This window comes from Vipera berus (assembly GCF_964194415.1).
Source record: "Vipera berus genome assembly, chromosome: 1".
NCBI lineage: Eukaryota > Metazoa > Chordata > Lepidosauria > Squamata > Viperidae > Vipera > Vipera berus.
The window spans coordinates 264,115,749-264,138,691 of NC_138202.1; the positions used below are offsets into that span (position 1 = coordinate 264,115,749).

Sequence of the window (22,943 nt, forward strand, 5' to 3'; positions counted from 1 at the left end):
AGTATAAGGACCGGCTGGAAAGCTATTTTTTCAACATCTTAGTCAGTTTGAACAGTTGCTAAATGGCATTCGTTAAGTGAGGACTACCTGTGAAGATTCTAACCACCTACAGCTTTCATTTTCTGAAGAATAAGGGGGGGGGGAAATAGTAGGAAAGTAGACCCTGTAAAGGAGTTAAATTGCAAAGTTTCTGCCAGATCGCTTCAAGGCTTTCATTGCAATTATTTTTGAAATGTTTACTCTGCACCTTTTTTAAACAGCGGGATAAGGAAAGGACAGCTCAGCAATCTCCAGATCAGCCAAAAAGGAACCTACAAAGAAATATCAAGGTCATCTTAGAAATAAAAACTTTCAAAAACCATGCAAACATTTGAATACTCTATTATGTCCTTACTGCTTCCTTTTCTTGTAGCAAAATTTCCGAGACTACTTGCACAACAATTAAAGTCTGAGAAGTACATATGTGTTATCAGTAATGCATGTGTAATACAATATGATATAAAGAATATAAACTTTCTTTCTCTCCAAACTAACCATTGAACTGCAAACTGAGGAATTGTGGCCCACATTGACAGGGGCACTCAAAGCAACATAAAAGGGAAAAGTATATTTTTGAAGTAGAAAAGAGAAATATGGCATTAGGTCAGTTTGAGGTTTTTTTTAAATTGCTTTTTAATGAGTAACACACAAAAAACAGCAAAAGACAAAAGTTACAGTGATGGTGATATGCATTATCAAAGGGGGAAAAAGAACACATAAAGAATGCTTTAACAAAAAAAAGGTGAAAGAAATACAACAGAGAAAAAAAATAATGCCATTGCAATAATAAACAGTTACAATTCTATATATACTTGACTAATGCAAATGTTCAAATACTATATATTTGTAATACATTTATGCAAGTATTTTTAACTTACTGTATTCTGTATAAATGGGTCCCTTATTTCACTGTATTTATTTATACAGAGTCTGTGTCTATAGGCAATCTGCTCATACATGTCAACTGCAGTCAAGTCTTCAATCCATTGAATAAATGGACCCATACATTTATCTTTCTAATGCTGCAATATTTTAGCCTTAGTAAGGCATAGAGAACCGTTTACGTTGCCCGATTGTCAAATTTGGTCACTTTGAACTTAAGTGAGGGATTAATAGATGATGTCTGCTTTTATTGTCCAGAAGTAGTTGCCTACCCATTCTGGCTGAAGGGCATCAGAGCAGTGCAGATAAATCCATAATCAGCAGAACAGCATTTAAATATTACAGAACCAGTCACAGCACTTAATGCTGGTTCAGTTTTCTTTTACATACAGTATAAAGTTAAACTTATAATGCAGCCAGACAGCACATCCAATCTTTGAACTGCCTTTGAAATCTCTCCGAAGTGCTTTGGAGGTACCTGATTTGTTTTGACATCTTAAATTGATTCAGAGACTTGATATGATTCAGCTAAACCTCATTCTGATCAAATCACCATCTGAAGCTTTGTACAGCCCTAGTGAATACAGCATTAACAAATATCTGGAGGAAGTACTAGAGGAAGAGATTTAAGAGCAATTCCCTACATGTTCCTCTCCCCCCCCCCCAAGCTTTACATTGATGTTGAAAAGAATAATAAACAAGATAAAGCTCCATGTAATCTCACAGTATAAATTATAAGGGCTGAAACAGTATTTCCTTTTATACATTCTGGAAATAATCCACCAAAATGTCATAACCTTCCGTCTCAATTCAGCAATTTATGGTGAAGAAGAAAGATACCATGATCAATTCAAAAAATTTGTTACAATCAGATTCCCAGTAGAAACAACCAAGATAATTTCAGCACTAAAATAAAGCCCTAAAACATATTAAACTTGATCCATAGAGATTTCATAATTTAGAGAGATTTTTTAGAGTGACTATGAAGCAAAAACAAGAGAGGTCTTTGGTCAGGCAGACCAAAACTATCCTTGGTCTTTCATGAAGACATTTAAGGGATGTCTCATGTTATCAGTCACAATTCTGGGTCAAAAATTAGTCTCTCTCCTCATCAAACTAATCTACAGATAATTTGAATGAATTTATCTCTGATGACTTTTTTTTTTAAAGTTCAACTATATTTCCAAGATAAATGTGTTGTTTACAAAAAAATAATACAGGCAGGAATAGACAAACAAATAAATAAATGTAGCTCAAGAGAGCCAGTGAAAAGTAAGACTTATACTTGCAAAATAATTTTTGTTTTTTTGTGACAGTGTTATGTAAATAGAACTTTTTAATTATACAAAAATGACAATAGACTTGCAGATGCTCAGGCACAGAAAAAAGTTGACTGGGAAATGCAATGCAAAAGGGAAAACAAAGTTAAATTGATATTTAGATTTAAGATATCAGTGTGCAAGTTGCCTGGAATGATTATCTTAGATATCTCAACTTAGATGTCTAATATTCTCTAGTACTTAAATTTAGATGTGATTTCCCCTTTATCCTAGATACCTAAAATTATTAACATGTAATTTTCTGTTAGAGTGATCTCTAATAGATGGTATAGAAAATTTTTCATTGTAGAAGAAGAAGTCTTTATGGCATAGTAAAGATAAGGTTGCAACTCATCAACCTTTCAATGATTTGAATACTATCAAGTGAACCTGTCAAAGAAAAGACAAAATGGTTAATCCATAGGTAAGGACTTAGGGGGAGGGGGAGGCAGTCAGTGTAAATATCACATTTTCAGAAGATCAAGCATTCATTTATTTCAGGTCAGTCATTTAAAATAAGATGGCAACACCCTATTTTGAATGAACATAGAATGAAATGTCTCCAGAGTGAATTCTGAGTGCACTCATTTGAATTTGCTGCTATTGACAACAGATGAGTACCTTTTTAATGTTTCTTTATTTTTGGCTTTCTTGGCTTTATTTATTTGGGAAAGAATTAAATATATGTAAATTGGGAAAAATGATATTTTCAATTGTACCTGGTATTGTTGGGATTAGAGCAGTGGTCCTCAACCCTGGCTCCGTGGACCAGTACCACGGCACACAAGCAACCAGTCTGCACAAATAAGCAAAGCCCCATCCGTGAGATGCAGGCAGCACACAAAACCACGCCTTCTCCGGTCCGCGGAAAAACCTCTCTCCATGGAACCAATCCCTGGTGCCCAAAAGATTGGGGACCTCTAGATTAGAGGATTTAGGCTACAATGCTAATGAAGATATTTAAAACTCTGGGCTGACCATGTCCAGGACAATAATTTTAAAAAATGTGTAGGCTAAAGATAAGTTAATGTGTCCAAAATAATCAGGAGAGATAGTAGATAATAGAGATAATTTAAGGTTTCTGGGAATCTTAAATACAATTTAAAATAATCATCAATCAGTCCTGCTAATAAACTGAAATCAGGTCCAGAAACTTCCAAAATATATTTAGGAGAAAAATATTTGCTTTTTGAGAATATTAGAATACAATATGTAGATTTTGCTGATGTTGTTGCTCTGCCATCTTTTTTTGTTCCAGCATTAATAGAATATAAATCCAAGCATTCTTTTTAAAGGACAAATTAATGAAACAGAGTACTTAATTTAAGGTCCTTGAAAGACAAGTAAAACTTAATCCAGAAAGATGTTAGCTAAAATGATAACCATCTAATACTCATCAATACTAAAATAAACATGAAGTATTCAGCATAGCGTGACAGTGTTCTCAAGCCAGCTGTCTGTTGGCATTTATAGGCAGGACTTCTGTACTATTCACCAAGATGCATTTGTTTATTAGTTCTTATCCATGTTATGTTGTCATTGCTTTTCTGACAGCCATCTGCTTCTGAGCTCTCAACACAACTGATCCTCAACACAAGCGGGGTTGGGGAAGCAAACAAACAAAACATATTGCTTTATAAAACGTTCTGGTTTCAGCGGAATGATCAAGAAGTAGGTTAGTAAAGAAGGAATTAGGTGGGACTTTTCAACAGCTGTACCTCTGTTCCACTGCTCCAAAAAAGGAATACTCTGTACAGAATGTCTAAGACTGTTTATGAAAATAAGTGAAAACAGCTATGTGGAACACTATTCCTATCAACTCTGACTACTGCAGTGGCAATACTTAGCGAGACTGATGGGAGCTGACCTCCAGCAATATGTAGTGGATCAGATCTACTTCATATCTGCTGTCAACAAAGCAGGCATCCTTGATGAAAGTCCCTCTTGGCACAGCCTTTATTTCTGTCATAATGAAAATGGAGCCAAAATGTCAGTTTATGCAAGTTCAATATCAGAGGCAGAGAAGGTTTTTAGATATCGTTTAGCTGGAAAATAGTAGAAATCTAATGAATGTCTCTGTGAGTTTATGGGCATAAAGAGATACAGATAACAAGAAGGGGAGAAAATGAAATTATCAGAGGAGAAAACATATAGCTGAAAGACTGGAGGAGGGGTGGGATTTCCAGCCTAAAAAGATGAAGATTTTTTTAAATCTAATGATCAGTGGGTGAAAGCACTAGCATTACAATAGAAATGTGTTAGCTCTCTTTTAAACAAGAAAAAGTGCTATAGATGTTAATGATTGAACTGAAAGGGTGTAATGCTTGTATTTTCTTTGCCTCTAAACAAACATTAACTTCATATTTTCCACTCTGTCCATACTATTGTTGGTTCTGGGCAGTGATACGTACAAGCAGAACTTATTTTCTGGCTGTATAAACATGTAATTTTCTATGGTGGATTGAGTATATTAAATTATTCTCTATATAGGGTACTGTAGGAAATTAGCCTTGACTGCAACAATATGTTTGTTTCACCCCATTGTTTTCACATGCTTGCTCATTGTGTTGCCATATTCCAGCATTGTGTTAACCCACAAAAGACAATATTTTATATCTCTTCTGAAGAAGCTTTTTAGAAGGTATGACATTTTCAGATCTTTATTGCTTTGGCAACACCTGATACACATTTAGTATCATTTTAAGATTTCTCCACAAAGCTTAACAATGATTTTTGAAAACCTATGATATGAAGGGGGGATAGTTTTTATTTACTTCTTGGCAGGGTTGAATGCCCATTGCAATAGGAAGTACTAGTAATTGTTGTATTGTTAATATTTTAGTAATAATAATGTTTCAAGGAAAACTATGAAAATGTTGCACTAAGTGGGAAGTGATGACCCTTTGCCTTTCTCATTGCCATGATGTAGTCTCAAAGTCTAACTTGTGTCCATGATCAGTCAGGTTGATTTCTTGTCTTTCTCCTCTTCTTGCCTAGTATTACTTCTGTCACTTCACTTCCCAAATTTTCTTTTCTTTTCTTTTCTTTTTTGAGTATTGGTTCTGTCTTTTTTTATTTAAATACTTTATTAGTTTTCTATTTTTACAATCAAGTGCTTAATAGACAACGTGATGACTGAGTCCATTAGTAATTCCATGTACATATAAGCTTCTTCAAACTAAATCCAACATTACACCCTCTAATACATCCTCTCTTCTTCTGGTAGTACACAGTTTTCCATACTAAGCAAATACAATTCTTATTGTTGTTAGTAAATATACAGTTGAATATCAACATTTGTTACAGTTTTCTAATAGTATCAATAATATCATTATAGAATATCTTTTCTAACCAAAACATATCTTAATTTCATTTGCACTCAATATCCATTTATTCAATCCATATCCTATTTTCAATCCATATCCTATTTTCAATTTTAATTTCCTATCCATGTTCAAAATATCCCAATCATTTATAATTTCAGAACAAGTTATATTTGGGTAACCAAAAGCTTCCCTTATTCAAACTTCTTAGCATATTCTTATTTCCACTTCCCAGATTTTCTTGACAAAGCAAGGGAATAGCATGAAGAGAAAAAAAACAATAGCAATCACATCAAAAGCTTGGTTAACTTATCAGCAGGTTACATAGTATTTAAATGAATTGCCTTCAAGATTCATAGTAAGCACCCCAAGTGTCTCATGGAATCCATCCAAATCAATACGACTCTGGGGTGATCCATTATAATTGCTCTCATCTGAATCAGGAAATGATTCAGACACTAGAGTTGTGACTAATGTGACATACACCCATCACTGTATAACTGCTTTGTCAAAGGGTGTGTTTGATAATTTTATTTTTTAAAAAAGTATATTTGGAAAAGTTTCATACAAAACAATGCATTAGCTGCATAGAAAATATGCCATATTACCCCAATCAGAAAAGCTGTGCATAAAAATGGGTAAGTTGTGACAGAATTTATATAAAATCTGTCGGGCAGCAACTATGGAATTTCTGGATTTGTTTCAAAATCATCCTGTCAGAAATAAGGATAGAATAGTGAGTTGGAAGAATATGAAATCATTTTCTATCAATCTATATATACTGAACTGCAGCAAGGAGCTTAGGTTTTTGTCACTCCTGTTTTCCAAAGGCATTACCCAGAATTGACATTTCCAATATCACAAAAGAAGAGAGCAAAGAATCTAATCTGTCCTCTCCATAATCATTCAGTGACTATATTCAACCCCTAAGAAAGGAAGTGAACCAGCACAACACCATGTTGCCCAGTCCCAATCCTCTGAGTCAATTTAGAAGGCTACCGTGTTGATGGTATCCAAAGCTGCCAAAAGATCAAGGAGGGTGAGGATGGTTGCACAACCCCTATCCTGCCCATCTCACAGATCATCCAATATCATTTCCCCCCTCATACCTCTCCTGAACCTTGACTGAAAAGGATCAAGATAATCCCTTATAACACTTTTAATAGTTTGTGATAAAAACTTTTGATTTTTTGAGCATGTAGCAGAAAAGCAATTAAAATAAAGAAGTGATCTCAAAAGATTTTTCCAGCTCACTCTTTTAAGTACCGATTACTATTTATCTTGACAACTGATGAACTGCTTTATTTTGTGATTGTTGATCTTCTCCCCACCCCCACATTGCACCAATTCTCAACATCATTAGGTCTGCAGTAAGAATGAATCTTTTTCATCAAAGCCATCAACACTAAATTTCATGAAAGTCTCTTATATTCAGTTGTATATCAGATGCATCTCTGCTGTGAGACATGCTTTAAGAGCAACCTGACATCCTTTTCAAGGGCACAGTTCCTCATGTCTGTCATATTACTTGGATACTATCATGCTACATTCAAGATTTCAGCAGGGGAAGGGCACAATATTGGATTATACTCAGGCCTGGAAAGATTAATACTGCCCAGGCCCCTTGCAAACCAGACTGGTAAATCTGAACTTCAGCAGCAATACTAATTCTTGCAAAATGAACTAATGCTTTTGATTGACAATGGTTTAATTGTCTGTTGTCTCAAATAAACCAAAGTTAATGTATTTTTGTGGTTTATTTCAATTATACCACGCTGTTGCCCTTATCAATGGTACCCAAAAATGTTAATATTAAAACCTACTGGTATCGGTTTTTCCACTTATGCCATGTTTTTGGTTGACTTTAGGTGGATTATATTCAACCAGAGTTACTCATAATATTTATTAAAACAAGTGCTGTGAGCTTAATTGGCCTGCTATGGCAGATCAATTACAGCCCTTTTAGTTTATTTCAAAAGTGTCCCAAATAAATAATCAACGTATTTATACTTACGCATCTATGGATATATTGAGACAAGAATGAATATCTTGTCTAAATTGGCAAATACTGTGCTGTATTAAACCCTAACTGCTTTGTTCTCAGATAACCATGAATTGATTAACAAGTTTAGGCAAAAAGAAATATCCAGTTGTTAGGAAAAATATTGCCCGATTTTTGTGTGGTAATTTTTCTTTCTATTTTGTTTTATACCTCTAGGAGATTTCTTCTTGCATCTGCATATAATATTTAGTTGTCCCTAAAAAGTCCTTCTGTCTTCATGCTACATTATTTTGAATACGTAACAGGAATAAATGAAAGAAAAAGGAAGCCTATAGTGGTGTTGCTTTCCCTATTACTGTTTCACACCTTCTGTTTATATTCCTTTGATATGTTTTCCAACATCTTATGGTGTAAGTCCTTTTTCTGCCTGAATACTTTATGTGTTTATATCATGTTCCTGACAGATGAAGTTAGAGGAAAGGGGATGATGGTCTTTACCTTATGTGTAAATGATTGCTGTCTCTTCTGTGAGTCATGCCACAGAGCTTCAGACATAATAAGGTTGTAAGTCAATTGGGAGCTGCAGGAGCCACTGACAATTCATTTGCACTTTCAGGACCCACTTTTTACTGTGCACCCCTCCCTGCACTACAGAGAGCCATAAATACATCCAAATGGTGGTGGTGAAGAGTTGTTGTGGTAATGGTTTTTTAAAGAAAACCCAGCAGGAATAAAATATAGAACTTAAAAACACAACTTGCAAATTTGACAAAATTCTAACTATTGATTGACTGGCTGTACAAATTGAACATGTTAGTAACTAATTGGGTGCCTTGCTTAGGTAATATGTTTAACCTAGTTTTAAAGGGAGCATTGGAGTCACTAATGTAGAATGTCAGAGGATAGCTGTACCATGACCAACAGGGTCAGTAATTAAGTGACACAAAGGTTAATTGCAGGGACAGACAAGGGAACTGAGGTGGCAGATTAAAAAGAAATGGGCTGAATAACATTGCATTAATTCTGCAAAGGGAGAAGACGGGAAATTGTTTGAAAATCTGTTACATATTCAAGTCCATCCTTGACAATTTTAGATGAGGTTAGACTTTGTCCCTGTTAAAGTTTGTAGCTGGAACCAGAGAACAATTGCAAACCTGTACTGTATATGGCAAGAAGATGCTGCTGTTCTACTTTATGCTTTATCCCACTTTACTGCCAGTTGTTCAAGATCATGACCGTATAAACTCTGCCTCTTGCAACAATAACTCTGTGAGGTGGATTCTGCTGATAGAATCTGATTGGTCCAACATCACCCTATGAGCTTTTATGAATGAAAGTGGACTTGATCCAGGATATCCCCAAACTTTGTCCAACATAACCACTACATCAGTGTCACCCCTATGTCTTTTATTTTCTGTATACCTAACTCATGTATTATTTTTTTAAAAAAATATTGTAACATTCAATCGACATTTACAATTTAATGTTTTTGAGCAAAAAGAATCCAGAGTTTCATTTCTTGATCAATTCAATATATTGCAGATGTTAAAATCACCGCAGAAATCTCTTGGAATAAAGGGGGAACATACTGAGAATGCAAAAGCTTGAGTGCTAATGTTTACTTGAGACCAGGCACCATCGGAAAGTTTATGATATTTAACTGCTCATCCAATTCTTTTCTAAACTGGGTGATGCAACTGAAGTTGTGTTCCAGTGCCTGGATGCTGTTTGAGTCTGGCTGGAGGAGAACTGACTTAACCCTGGCTCAGCCAAGTGTCTATGAGGACATGGTTCCTAGGTGTTAGAAGTGACCCTTTAAAAATCCCCATAAACTATAGCTGGTTCAAAATGCAGTAGCATAGTTTGGGGTGCATAGTCATGTAACACTTCTTTTACATGAATGGTGCTGGTTTGTAGTGAGCTTCTGACAGTAATTCAAGGTGCTGGTTATCATCTTTAAAGTCCTTTGTGGCATACAGCCTGTCTCTCTAAGGAACTGTCTCTCTCCCAACAATTTTATCCTGCAAAATCTGGCAAAGTAGGCATCCATCAGTTCCCACCCATATGATGAGACCTGGGATTCATGTTTCCTTGTCATAACTTCTTCTTTTTGAATAAGCATTCCCCTGGAACTCAGACTGCCCTGACCCTGAAAACATTTAGATCATCTTTAAAAATCTATTTTTTTCCTTCAAGCTCTTAACTAAATTGGTCTGCCATTTGTGTGGGCTATGGCTGCTCTTCCTCCTGTTACATTCATATTTCTTGACTATGATTTTACATATTGTATTGAGTTTTAATTGTATGTTGTCCAGAGTCCATGTTGAAATGGTTGGATAGTTGAGTAGAGAAGGATGAGAGGGGGGGGGAGAGAGAGAATAGATTACACAAATGGACACTAACAAAAGTCTGTACTTTTTTATTTCTCAGTGTTACTTATATTAAAGGCACAGTCTGTGACATTTTGATTGGCTTGTAGCTATATTTTTCCAGTGTGTTCTATGCATACTGAATCAATATGACTTCTAAAACTGCCGTAGAAAGGATGTCATTAATTCCTGTACCAAAATGTGCAACATTCCTATGAATATTTTACTATAGTGTTGCTTCCTTTTTTCTTTGCTCAGGTTTGTTTCCAGCAGTGCTGAACTTGGCTTCTAGTTCGCTCATCACCACAAATGCTACCTGTGGTAAAAGAGGTCCAGAAATGTACTGTAAGCTGGTGGAACATGTCCCTGGCCAGCCAGCAAGAAACCCTCAATGCCGCATCTGTGACCAGCGTAGCAGGAATCCAAACTGTAAGCGTATAGTATCTATTTCATGTTCTTAACATCCTTCTTTGTGTGGATGCACAGTGAAACCATCAAAGCTTTTTCACAGCTGAAATTATTGTACTGGATCAAGAACCATGTGGTGCAGTGGTTAGAATGAAGTATTGCAGGCTAATTCCGCCAACTGCCAGCAGTTTGATTCTCACTGGCAATAGGCTGGCTCAATCTTCCCTCTTTCTGAGGACCCAAACTGTTGGGGGCAATATGTGACTCTCTTACTCATGAATGGAATATGCCCATGGCAGAATATCATCTGCACATTGGATATCTTGTGATTCTATGAGAGCAAGTCCCCCTATATAACCGAAACCAGAAATTGGAACTTTGTTCTTACTTCTATTGGCCTCCAGTTCTGATAACATTAGAGTGCATGATTTGGAGATGAGATAAGCCCCACTTTTCCTGCCCCTATGCCAGTCTTTCTTTGCCTCCAGTCAAAGGGGAGGGGATAAAAGCAATTTTGCTTCACTGACAATAGAAATGGGGACAATTATTCCCAGTCTTAGTTGTGAACTGAAGAAATCAATCATAGGCTATAATATTCTATCACTAGAAATAGTGCCAGCAGGGATGGGGGGAGGGGGACCAGCAGAGTTGGTGGGGAGGGGTGGGAAAACAGCAGGAATGACCTTGTGGGTGATCATGTACAGCAATGGAGAATAAGCTGGGGAGTCAAGTTTGGAGTCCATCAAACAAGGAGGTGGAGGCAGATAGACATTTTTATATCACCCTTAAGTATTCCATATAAAAGAAAACAGGGGAAAATTTATAATATTATAAATAATATCCAAGACCATGTTTTATTTTTTGGAGAAGTCTCAGACAGAATACTATAAGTTACTTACCTGTGTCAGTTCTGTGATCATTTCTCAAAAAAAAAAATTGTGGGCTAATTCCAATGGTTCTTTAAGCTAAAAATCCAGTATTAATTACTTCAGCAGCCTCCATAAAGACCCCACATCTGCCGTTCTGACTGCTGTTAATCTGCAGTGCAGACAACCATTAAAACACATGGTCTTTCATTACAAACTCATTTCATTTTAAAGTTTGCAAAATGTTCATTTGGCACCGTGAACTGTTTTATTTACCAGAGATGGCCCTTTAATAAGAGTGCCATGTAATGTACCAGACTTTAAATGGTCCCCTTGGAATTTGTGAATCTGGTGCATCTCCCCTTAATTACGGTGGAAGGAAATGAACACACACTCCCTGGTTAATCATATGTGAGCCCAAATTAAAGACCACATTTTGATGAGTTGCTTATGTGGAAACTAACTCCCTCATCATTCATCACCAAGGCTGGCCTTTATGTTAAGCTTGTGGCTGCATCAGAACCTTGCCCCTGCCTTTCTTACAGGCAGTGTATAGTTTATATTATCTTTCGCTTTTTAAAAATAAGGAAATACATTTCAGCAATTAATCAGTGGTTTCAATTTAATTAAGATTAAACTTCTGTAATGGGATTACAGTTACTTGTATATTCATCTCTCATTCTTTCTTTTCATGACTACACCTCGTATCAATTTGATGTGGGGAGATTGATAGCAACATTTCTAATTAGACAACTTCTATTGCTATCACCTAGGAGACCTGGGCTTGATTTACAGCTGATTTTTTTCCTCCCAAGATACACTTACATTCATTGCTGAGGGGAAAAAAAGATCAGATGCAGTAAAAAGATCAAATAGTGCCAAGAGTAATTTTTCTTCTTTATTCTTAGCTAAGGGGTGGGGGGAGAGTGTTTGTAAAAAGATAACAAATCCAATAGAAAATACTTCTCTCCAGTTTTATCACATGTGACGTGTTAATTTTTCCTTTGTGCAGCTGAATCATTTGAAATCTATGTACAATTTTTTAGCATTTGCAGTTTTATAACTAACAGATTCTCTCCCAACAAGTGTTTTCAGCTATAGGCAGACATTCTTATTTATCAATGATTTTGAAAATATTCCTTTGGTTTTGAAATAATGACAAAATATAAAAACATTAATTTATACAGTAACCTAGGTTAAGGGTTTCAATGATAGTGATTTTTCTGTAAGCAACATAGATATATACCAAACAATCATACATATATAACAATTGAGCAGGTGGTAAGCAAAATAAAGGCAAAAAGTAAGAGAAAAGTAAATATACCGTATATACTTGAGTATAAGCCGAATTTTTCAGCCCACTTTTTGGGCTGAAAAAATCCACTTCGGCTTATACTCCAGTGAACAAAAAAAAAGAACTGTCCCTTCGTTCGGAACAGGCTGCTGAGAGAAGGGAGCGGCAGAGCCTTGCAGAGCTGGTAGAGGTGGCGGCAGTCCAGCGTTGTTTCTCCCCCTCGTGCGTGCGTGTGTGTGTCAGACCCATGGGAATGGCTGGTAGGGAAGCGGCATTCCGGCATTCCCCCCTTCCTGTGTGTCGAGCCCACGGGGCTTGACACACAGAGAAACGCAAATGCCGGACTGCCGCCACCTTTACTAGCCATTCCTGCGGGTCTGACACACACACACACACACACACACACACACACACGCACGAGGGGGAGAAACAACGCAGCGGCAGTCCAGCGTTGTTTCTCCCCCTCGTGCGTGCGTGTGTGTGTCAGACCCACGGGAATGGCTGGTAGGGAAGCGGCATTCCGGCATTCCCCCCCTTCCTGTGTGTCGAGCCCACGGGGCTTGACACACAGAGAAACGCAAATGCCGGACTGCCGCCACCTTTACTAGCCATTCCTGCGGGTCTGACACACACACACACACACACGAGGGGGAGAAACAACGCGGCGGCAGTCTAGCGTTGTTTCTCCCCCTCGTGCGTGCGTGTGTGTGTCAGACCCACGGGAATGGCTGGTAGGGAAGCGGCATTCCGGCATTCCCCCCCTTCCTGTGTGTCGAGCCCACGGGGCTTGACACACAGAGAAACGCAAATGCCGGACTGCCGCCACCTTTACTAGCCATTCCTGCGGGTCTGACACACACACACACGCACGAGGGGGAGAAACAACGCTGGACTGCCGCCACCTCTGCCAGCCCTGCAAGCCTCTGCCGCCCCGGCGTTGGTGGTTGAGCTCTTCGGAGCCGGCAGAGAATCTCCCGCAGGAGGAGGTCGCGGCTTTCTCTCTTGCTTCGGACTGCAAGGATTTAAACTCCAGGAACAAATCCCGATGGAAGTTTTTAAAAAAAAATACTCCTCCGGGTCGGACAGGGGACCCAGGCTGAGGTCTAGGGGTAGTGGGGGGGGGCTCGCGGACATAGATGGGCTCAAGTGGAAGCCAAGCAGCCCTCCTGAATCTGGGCTTCTGGACGGAGCGGCCGGTGGTGCGTTTCAAAAAGCAGAAAAGTTGGATTTTGAACATTTCAGCAGCACATCTGCACCCGCTGCTTTTAGAAAGTACGAGGACCGGCAACTCCACTTCTCGGCTGATGCAGCGGGAGGCCCAGCCTCTCTTCAAACTCAGCGCCCGTGGCGGGGCTGGATCCGCCACCCGAAAGACTCTCGGGTGGCGCTTCCACGACGCAGTCGAAGGGCTTCGCTCCGCACACGGAAGGAAAAAGGTCGGCCCTCCAGCCGCGACCTGTCCGGCGGGCGCTCCTGCTTTGCGGCTCTCGACGTCGCTGCCGGGAAGCCTCCGCAGTCGTGGAGGAGCGAAAGGCAGTGGCAGCACCTCCCCACGGCGGAGGCTCCCCGGCGTGTCCCTGCACCGGTCTCCCCCGCCGGCCGTGGGTCAAGCAGGCTACGCTTCCACGGGCGCTGCAACGGCACCCGTCCTCCCCGGCGAGTCTTCACTACCTGGCCCCTGCAGAATCGCGGCGGCGCCCCCGGAGAAGCCGACCCCGAGGCTGCGGCCGATTTTTCCTTCTCCAGGCCTCTGCCGCCCAGAGCATTGTTTCTCCCCCTCGTGCGTGTGTGTGTGTGTGTGTGTCAGACCCGCAGGAATGGCTAGTAAAGGTGGCGGCAGTCCGGCATTTGCGTTTCTCTGTGTGTCAAGCCCCGTGGGCTCGACACACAGGAAGGGGGGGAATGCCGGTATGCCGCTTCCCTACCAGCCATTCCCGTGGGTCTGACACACACACGCACGCACGAGGGGGAGAAACAATGCTGGACTGCCGCCGCGTTGTTTCTCCCCCTCGTGTGTGTGTGTGTGTGTGTGTGTCAGACCTGCAGGAATGGCTAGTAAAGGTGGCGGCAGTCCGGCATTTGCGTTTCTCTGTGTGTCAAGCCCCGTGGGCTCGACACACAGGAAGGGGGGGAATGCCGGAATGCCGCTTCCCTACCAGCCATTCCCATGGGTCTGACACACACACGCACGCACGAGGGGGAGAAACAACGCTGGACTGCCGCCGCGTTGTTACTCCCCCTCGTGTGTGTGTGTGTGTGTGTGTGTGTGTGTCAGACCCGCAGGAATGGCTAGTAAAGGTGGTGGCAGTCCGGCATTTGCGTTTCTCTGTGTGTCAAGCCCCGTGGGCTCGACACACAGGAAGGGGGGGAATGCCGGAATGCCGCTTCCCTACCAGCCATTCCCGTGGGTCTGACACACACACGCACGCATGAGGGGGAGAAACAACGCTGGACTGCCGCCGCGTTGTTTCTCCCCCTCGTGCGTGTGTGTGTGTGTGTCAGACCCGCAGGAATGGCTAGTAAAGGTGGCGGCAGTCCGGCATTTGCGTTTCTCTGTGTGTCAAGCCCCGTGGGCTCGACACACAGGAAGGGGGGGAATGCCGGAATGCTGCTTCCCTACCAGCCATTCCCGTGGGTCTGACACACACACGCACGCACGAGGGGGAGAAACAACGCTGGACTGCCGCCGCGTTGTTTCTCCCCCTCGTGCGTGTGTGTGTGTGTGTGTGTCAGACCCGCAGGAATGGCTAGTAAAGGTGGCGGCAGTCCGGCATTTGCGTTTCTCTGTGTGTCAAGCCCCGTGGGCTCGACACACAGGAAGGGGGGGAATGCCGGAATGCCGCTTCCCTACCAGCCATTCCCGTGGGTCTGACACACACACGCACGCATGAGGGGGAGAAACAACGCTGGACTGCCGCCGCGTTGTTTCTCCCCCTCGTGCGTGTGTGTGTGTGTGTGTGTGTCAGACCCGCAGGAATGGCTAGTAAAGGTGGCAGCAGTCCGGCATTTGCGTTTCTCTGTGTGTCAAGCCCCGTGGGCTCGACACACAGGAAGGGGGGGAATGCCGGAATGCTGCTTCCCTACCAGCCATTCCCGTGGGTCTGACACACACACGCACGCACGAGGGGGAGAAACAACGCTGGACTGCCGCCGCGTTGTTTCTCCCCCTCGTGCGTGTGTGTGTGTGTGTGTGTGTGTGTGTGTCAGACCCGCAGGAATGGCTAGTAAAGGTGGCGGCAGTCCGGCATTTGCGTTTCTCTGTGTGTCAAGCCCCGTGGGCCCGACACACAGGAGGGGGGGGACGCCGCTTCCTTACCAGCCATTCCCGCGGGTCTGACACACGCACGCATGCATGAGGGGGGGAAACGCCGGACTGCCGCCACCTCTACCAGCCGTTCCCGCAGGTCTCACACACACACACACACACACACACACACACACGCACGAGGAGGGAAACAACGCTTGACTGCTGCCTCCCTAGCAGACCTTCCCTGCGGGATGTGCTGCCAGGAAGCCTGGAAGCCTGATGAGCGGACCCTGCGAACTGCGGCCGAGCCAGCTCCGGGATGCTGCCAGAGTCAACGAGCGGCTCGTCGTGGCACAGAATATAGATATGTTGCTAAGAAGGGGCCAAGCTTATACTTATACTCGGCTTATACTCGAGTCAATAACTTTTTTCCAGTTTTTTGGGGTAAAATTAGGGGTCTCGGCTTATACTCGAGTTGGCTTATACTCAAGTATATACGGTACTTTACAACAATATTCATTATACCTCTCCATGCCTTTCTGCCTCTGGAAACCATCCTTGTTATTTCCATGTTGTTACCTGGATTATACACTGCCATTTGTTCTTTAAACTTCTTGTTTTCTCTTTTTTGAGGATCTTAGCAATTCAAGCCAATCAACTAGGTTTTTTATCCATCTTTCTCTTCCCTTCAACCCATTCATGAAGGATGTACAAAATTCCTCAATTCTGGATCAAAACATTCAATTCTGGAAAACTCAGGAACATTCCATTTCCCTGCCTGGGCTAATTCAAGGTGTAGTTTAGCAATGGGAAATAGTTCATGATATTCTTGATAAACATTTCTGATGAAACATGCCTATTTGGGGATTAGATAAAATGCAGAATACCTCAAACTTTTTCCTATGAAGAGGATCTAGTTATGAAAATCACCAGACTTCTCTGAATAGCATGACTGAAGGCATGGTCTAGGGCAGGGGTAGGCAACCTCAGCTCTTTTATGACTCATGGACTTCAACTCCCAGAATTCCTGAGTCAGCTGAGTCAGTTGAAGTCCATGAGTCATAAAAGAGCTGAGGTTGCCTACCCCTGGTCTAGGGAAACAGTATATTTCACAATTCTCAAAATATTTCCTGGAGAAGTGAATTTTGTATCTCCATATTGTTTAATCTTTTTTCATATATTCTTGTGTATGCTTTACTTCCATCATATATCCATCTTGTCTCATTCAACAACCTTACCTTCATATGCTTGTAAAGTATTCCATAATTAAGTCTATTAACATGATCATAAGCTTTTGCTAAATCAGCAAATGAATAATAATAATAATAATAATAATAATAATAATAATAATAATAATAATAATGCAATCCCAAAACAACTGGAGCACCACTTGAACACCTTTGGCATTGACAAATTCACCATTAGTCAATTGCAAAAGGCGGCCTTACTAGGAACTGCTTCCATCCTGCAAAGATATCTGTAATACCATCAAGCATCCATATCTGCCTATCCCAGGTCCTTGGTAAAGACTCGATAGGTAGACAAAAATGCCAAATCCAGTCTGAACATCTGGCTGACTGTGTGATGAATAATAATAATAATAATAATAATAATAATAATAATAATAATAATAATAATAATAATAACAACAACAACAACAACAACAACAACAACAACAACAACAGATGCTTGCAGAAGAAAAAATGGCTTTGGAAAAATATCTGAAGGACAATGATGAAGATGCACTGAAATTAGTATATCAGGAAGGCTTCCTGACTACTGGAGAGACCAAAATGGCCTACAAGACCAAATGAAGAACAGAATAGAGGCATGGGAAGACAAAGCACTACATGGCCAGTACGTTATCTGGTAAAGCAGATAATAACAAGACCTGGCAATGACTAGGAGCAGGAAAGTTGAAGAAAGAGACCGAGGGACTAATTCTGGCTGCACAAGACCAAGCCTTAAGGACAAATGCATTCAAAGTCAAAATTGAGAAGACAGCAACAGAGAGTAAGTGCCGCCTATGCAAAGAAGCTAAAGAAACAGTGGACCACCTGGTAAGTTGCTGCAAGAAGATCGCACAGACTGACTACAAGCAGCAGCATGACAAAGTAGCAACAATGGTGCATTGGAAGATTTGCAAGACATATCACTTGCCTGTAAGTGAGAACTTGTGGGATCATAAAATAGAGAATGTCATAGAAAATGATAAAGTTAAACTGCTCTGGGGCTTCAGAATTCAAACAGACAAGCACCTGCAACATAACACTCTGGACTTCACAATTGTCGATAAGAAAGACAAAAAAGTCTGGATAGTGTACATGGCAGTGCGTGGAGACAGCAGAATAGACGAGAAAGAACTGGAGAAGATAACAAAATACAAGGACCTACAAATAGAAATAGAAAGACTGTGGCAAAGACAAGCAAGTGTAGTACTACCCCAGGTCCTTGGTAAGGACTCGATAGGTAGACAAAAATGCCAAATCCAGTCTGAACATCTGGCTGACTGTACGATGATCAATAATAATAATTTAAAAAGTTAAAAGGGACTTGGAGGTCTTTTAGTCCAACCCCCCTGCTCAGGCAGGAAACCCTATACCATTTCAGATAAATTGCTGTCCAGTCTCTTCTTAAAAATTTCCAGTGTTGGAGCATTCACAGCTTCTGGAGGAAGGTTGTTCCACTGGTTAATTGTTCTGTCAGGAAATTTCTCTTTAGTTCTAGGTTGCTTCTCTCTTTGGTTAGTTTCCATCCATTGCTTCTTCTCTTGCCTTCAGGTGCTTTTGAGAATAGCTTGACTCCCTCTTCTTTGTGACAGCCCCTGAGATATTGGAACACTGATATCATTTCACCCTTCGTCCTTCTCTTCATTAAACTAGACATACCCTAGTAACCGTTCCTTGTATGTTTTACCCTCCGGTCCCCTAATCATCTTTGTTGATGTTCTCTGTACTATTTCTAGTGTCTTAAATGTACTACCATTGTAAGCTAACTCTGAATTATGGAATTCTTTTCAATTGTTGGGTATTGTTTTGTGTCCTTTGAACTTGCTTCTTTTCCTGCAAATGTTTCATTACCAAGCTAGGTCACATCTTGGGCATTTTCTGATGCCATTATCCATTAAAATATTCTCTTGTCTCTGTGAGTTCAGGGGAAAAGTGTGCTTTTTATAGACCACCAATTTCAGCTGAGAAAGACACTAAAAGGGCAGACAAACTAAGATATTCAGATGATATAAAAGCTAGTCTTGCCAGAATAAGTAATCTCATCCCCAGGATAAATTATCTGATTGCTTTCGTTTCCTGAGCAGTAAATTACAAAGGTTTTCTCTGTTAATATAGTCATTGAACCTTAACATGGCTCTTTGAAGAAACAAGTCACTCTGTATTGATTCTTAATCAAAACATTGAGGCAGAGCTGCTTTGACTTTATTGGCTGCTTTGGCTGCATAATATATATGAAACAGTCCTTCGAATCTCTGTATAACTTTAATATTATATATGCTTTCCTCTTATTAAATATTAAGACATAGATCCTATCTATCTAAACAAATTGTTTTTAGCAAAGTTAGCTATCATATTTGAGAAAAGTTCACTATGACGAAGCAATTAGTTTCCTTATTAGGGATCACTTCTGAGTACTAATGACACCATTAGAAGGTGCCTGATAAATCTGTTTCAACTTCCATTGTAATTAATGGCTGTTTCATTACATCAGAATCCAGTGGCTTATTCTGAGCAGAAGCAAATGAGAAGTTGTGGAGGTCGTGTCAGTCTTACAAGCTTGGAAACCAAAGACACAGAAATATACTACTTTTAGTATAAAGTTATAGTAACAGAATCTTGCAAGTCAGAATGTATTTCCTCTTTTCCTCCCTCCCTACTTTACCTTTGTGAGAACTAGAGAGAGTCATGTATGAGGAGCTTTCTCAAATTATATTTCTTTTTTTAATCTGATCATTGTGTTGGTTAAAGTTCTTCCTTCTGTTCCTCATGGTTATACCTTCTTCCCATTAGGCAAAGGAAAGTTTGTCACCATATGATCCTATCTTTCTAAAGAAGTTGTTGAACTGAATTTCATCACAAAGCAATGTATGCACCTTTTTAAAGTCAGCACTGTCATAAGAAACTTAAAAAAATAATTTTATCTAAGTTATTATATAACATGTTCTACTTGCACTCATATGAAAACAGAATAAGGGGTAAAGAAGATGAAATTCATTTTACCCTAATTATTATTTTTTTATTCTTGGTTCAATAGTGAGACATCCAATATCAAATGCAATCGATGGCAAGAATACATGGTGGCAAAGTCCTAGTATTCAAAATGGAGTGGAATATCACTACGTGACCATCACACTTGACTTACGGCAGGTAATCTTTATTCTTAAGACTTATAGGAGAGAAACTGGCTGAGCCAGGGGGAGGAGTCAAACGGGGACTTAGTTTAGAATTCCTTTATGGGCACAAGAGGATGAAGTCTGAGCCTCCCTGAATGCCTTTGAACCTCATCTAGTCTCACCCAAGTGCAAATTGTTAGTCTGAGAAGTTTCCTGTGCATAGGCTTGAGAAATACATCAAATAATTTAATTCTTCACATCTGAGCCAAGTTGTTCACAACTGACAGATTGGATATTATAGTTTGGTGGTAAAATTGCTCCTATACTTCTCCATAGGACTCTGAGTATCTATTTTATCATGGAGTATCATCAAGTCCTGATTAATTAGCACAAACATTACAAAATGTGAGCTTTCACAGTCGCCTGATTTTGCCATATTATAACAACAGTTATTTTTTGATTATTTATTTTTCATTTAAATAGCTATCAGACTGTTATAAGAAGCAACTATTTAACAAGATTTTCAGTGTGAAAGTTAGTGTGACTGGTAGCTACTAGGTGATACATGCTTCATATATAGAACTCATACTTTTAATTCAGACATTTCCAAATATGGTATGAAGAGGTATAATCTTGACAGAAACTGAAGACCCAACCAGCACCAAATATATTGAACTAGCTAGAGTAATAATCTAATGGAATGTAAATGACCATGCTTGTTCCTATATTACTGCGGCTGACTAACTCCCACATAAATGTTCATAATAGTGGTCTATTCACAAGAATAGACTAAGATCCTAGGGGAATTATTTCTGTTATTGAATATGTATATGACAGATCCACCCACATGAGCATTTGCTTGCATGTACAGGGGAGGAAGAACTACATTTTATTTTTGCAAATATTCAGTATCTGTCTTGGACTAGAATGCTAACAGAAGAGAGAGAGAGAGAGAGAGAGAAATGGTACAGCAGTTTTTCCCCAGGATTCAAATAAGCAGGGTTCATAGAATTGATAAAACTCTGTTTTCTATTTATATCAATATCAGAAAGCTCGTAACAACTCAGTCCTGCCTTACCAGTTTTGTTTATGTATGAAAAGGAAACTGCATAAAAGTTTTACAAAGCTGGGAAAATCTACTAAGTCTCAGAATTGCCCTAGAATCTTTCCAAAATAATTCAAAGGCAATTGATTTGTTTTGACAATATGAATCACCTTAGAAACTTGATTCAAAGCTTTTATTGAACAAGTTGATTCAGTTGAATCACCTTGAATGAAGCCGGGGGGGGGGGGGGGGGAATGGGAGAGAAGGCCTTTGCTGAGATTATGGATATGAGAATTGAGCTGCAATTTTTCTGATGATATTATTCACCTTATTCAAAGTTATAAGGGAGAATAAAGACATTCTACTTTCAGAAATAATCTCCCACCTGCTATACTGGGTAGTTCCAGCTTCCATATATACTGTTCTATACATAATATTGAATGTAATACTGAATAAAACAAGAAAGCACTAAAGGTTTATGAATGGGATTGAAAGGATAAGATCAAGACTTTGTTTATTTCTTCATTGAAAAGTACAAGATTTAGCTGTTAACAGTTATAAGTCATTTACTGGCAGTTCCTTATTACAATGCTTCATCCTTTTACAGAACAGATTGTGCATTTTCTATTCCTACAAGTCGTAAGATGAAAATTGCAAGAATACATTAGCAGCTGCTCTTGATAAATATGAATGTGCATGGAAAGCTTTTAGCAAACTCTCATGTTACTTTAAAAAAAGAAAAATAATTACACTTTACTTCATTAAATAAATCTAGACCTTTGAGGAGCTGACGTAAAACTCTTTGTTGACTGTCCAATATAATAAATAGCATGACATAATAGAAAGATAATATATTTACACAAGTTAGCTGGATAAAGAAGAAAATATGTACTTTTAATATAATAATGAATGATGGATTTGGGTTGGGATGCTTTTTCCTATCTCATAGAATTAATTTTTATAAGGGTTCCCTGTAAAAATAAATACAGTCAGCTTCTACCTCATGATATCATCAAGGTGCTCAACTGGAAGAGCTTTGGAAAAGGTATTAAACAAATACATAGACTTTCAAGTCAAGCTATCTTAGTTACGTTTTACAAGCTTGGGTTTTATACATACATAGAGAATTGTTTTAAGATATGTTACTTAGAGATAGTAGACTTACAAAGTATGTTTGGGTTTGAATTATTCCATGGAGACAAGAGAAGAGAGGTATGTTACACATTTATAGTAATTTTGTTCTCTGTAAAAGCCATCCTTTCAACAGAAAAGCATTGTAGTGTACACCGTTGGTGAGCAAAGTTCTATCTGTGATTCAGTAGGGAGCCAATTAGAAAAGCATTTAAGGATATTTCCTTTGTTATGATTCTGAATTTGACTGCAATAGAGTTAGCCAGTTTAGACTAGTTGTCTCACTGCAAAAAAGATAAAATGGAGAATGTGTGTCTTACTACCTTGTTAGGTTCCTAAATGCTGTAAATAAGGTTCCTGGAATACAGAGGCTAGTCATAGATGAAGATCTGTTTAAGTAGTTAGATTGAAGCTTGTAGCTACCATTCCCATATCTTCATGTAATGGAGTCATAGTTTGAAAACTACTCTACCTGACAACAAGATTTACACAACTATAGAACAGTCTACCTGGATTCTTGTTCATGGAGGTTTTTAAAAAGAGGATGGATAACCATCTCTCAAGGACACTTTAATTGGTTTTCCTGTGCATTAGAAAGTTGAACTAAATGTCCCTGCCTGGTCCATAATTCTAGGATTTTATAATCAAAGTATCTTTGTAAGTATGTACACACATA

The 22,943-nt window shown here is 39.6% G+C and overlaps 1 protein-coding gene across 1 annotated transcript in view; it reads left to right on the forward strand.

Annotated features, from left to right (window-relative positions):
• LAMA2 (laminin subunit alpha 2) overlaps positions 1-22,943 on the forward strand; it is a 455,074-nt gene that overhangs the window by 73,691 nt on the left and 358,440 nt on the right. Inside the window, exons 2-3 of the mRNA XM_081312969.1 lie at positions 10,193-10,363; positions 20,013-20,125. Of these exons, the coding sequence (XP_081169095.1) occupies positions 10,193-10,363; positions 20,013-20,125 (284 nt within the window). The remainder of the gene's footprint in view (positions 1-10,192; positions 10,364-20,012; positions 20,126-22,943) is intronic.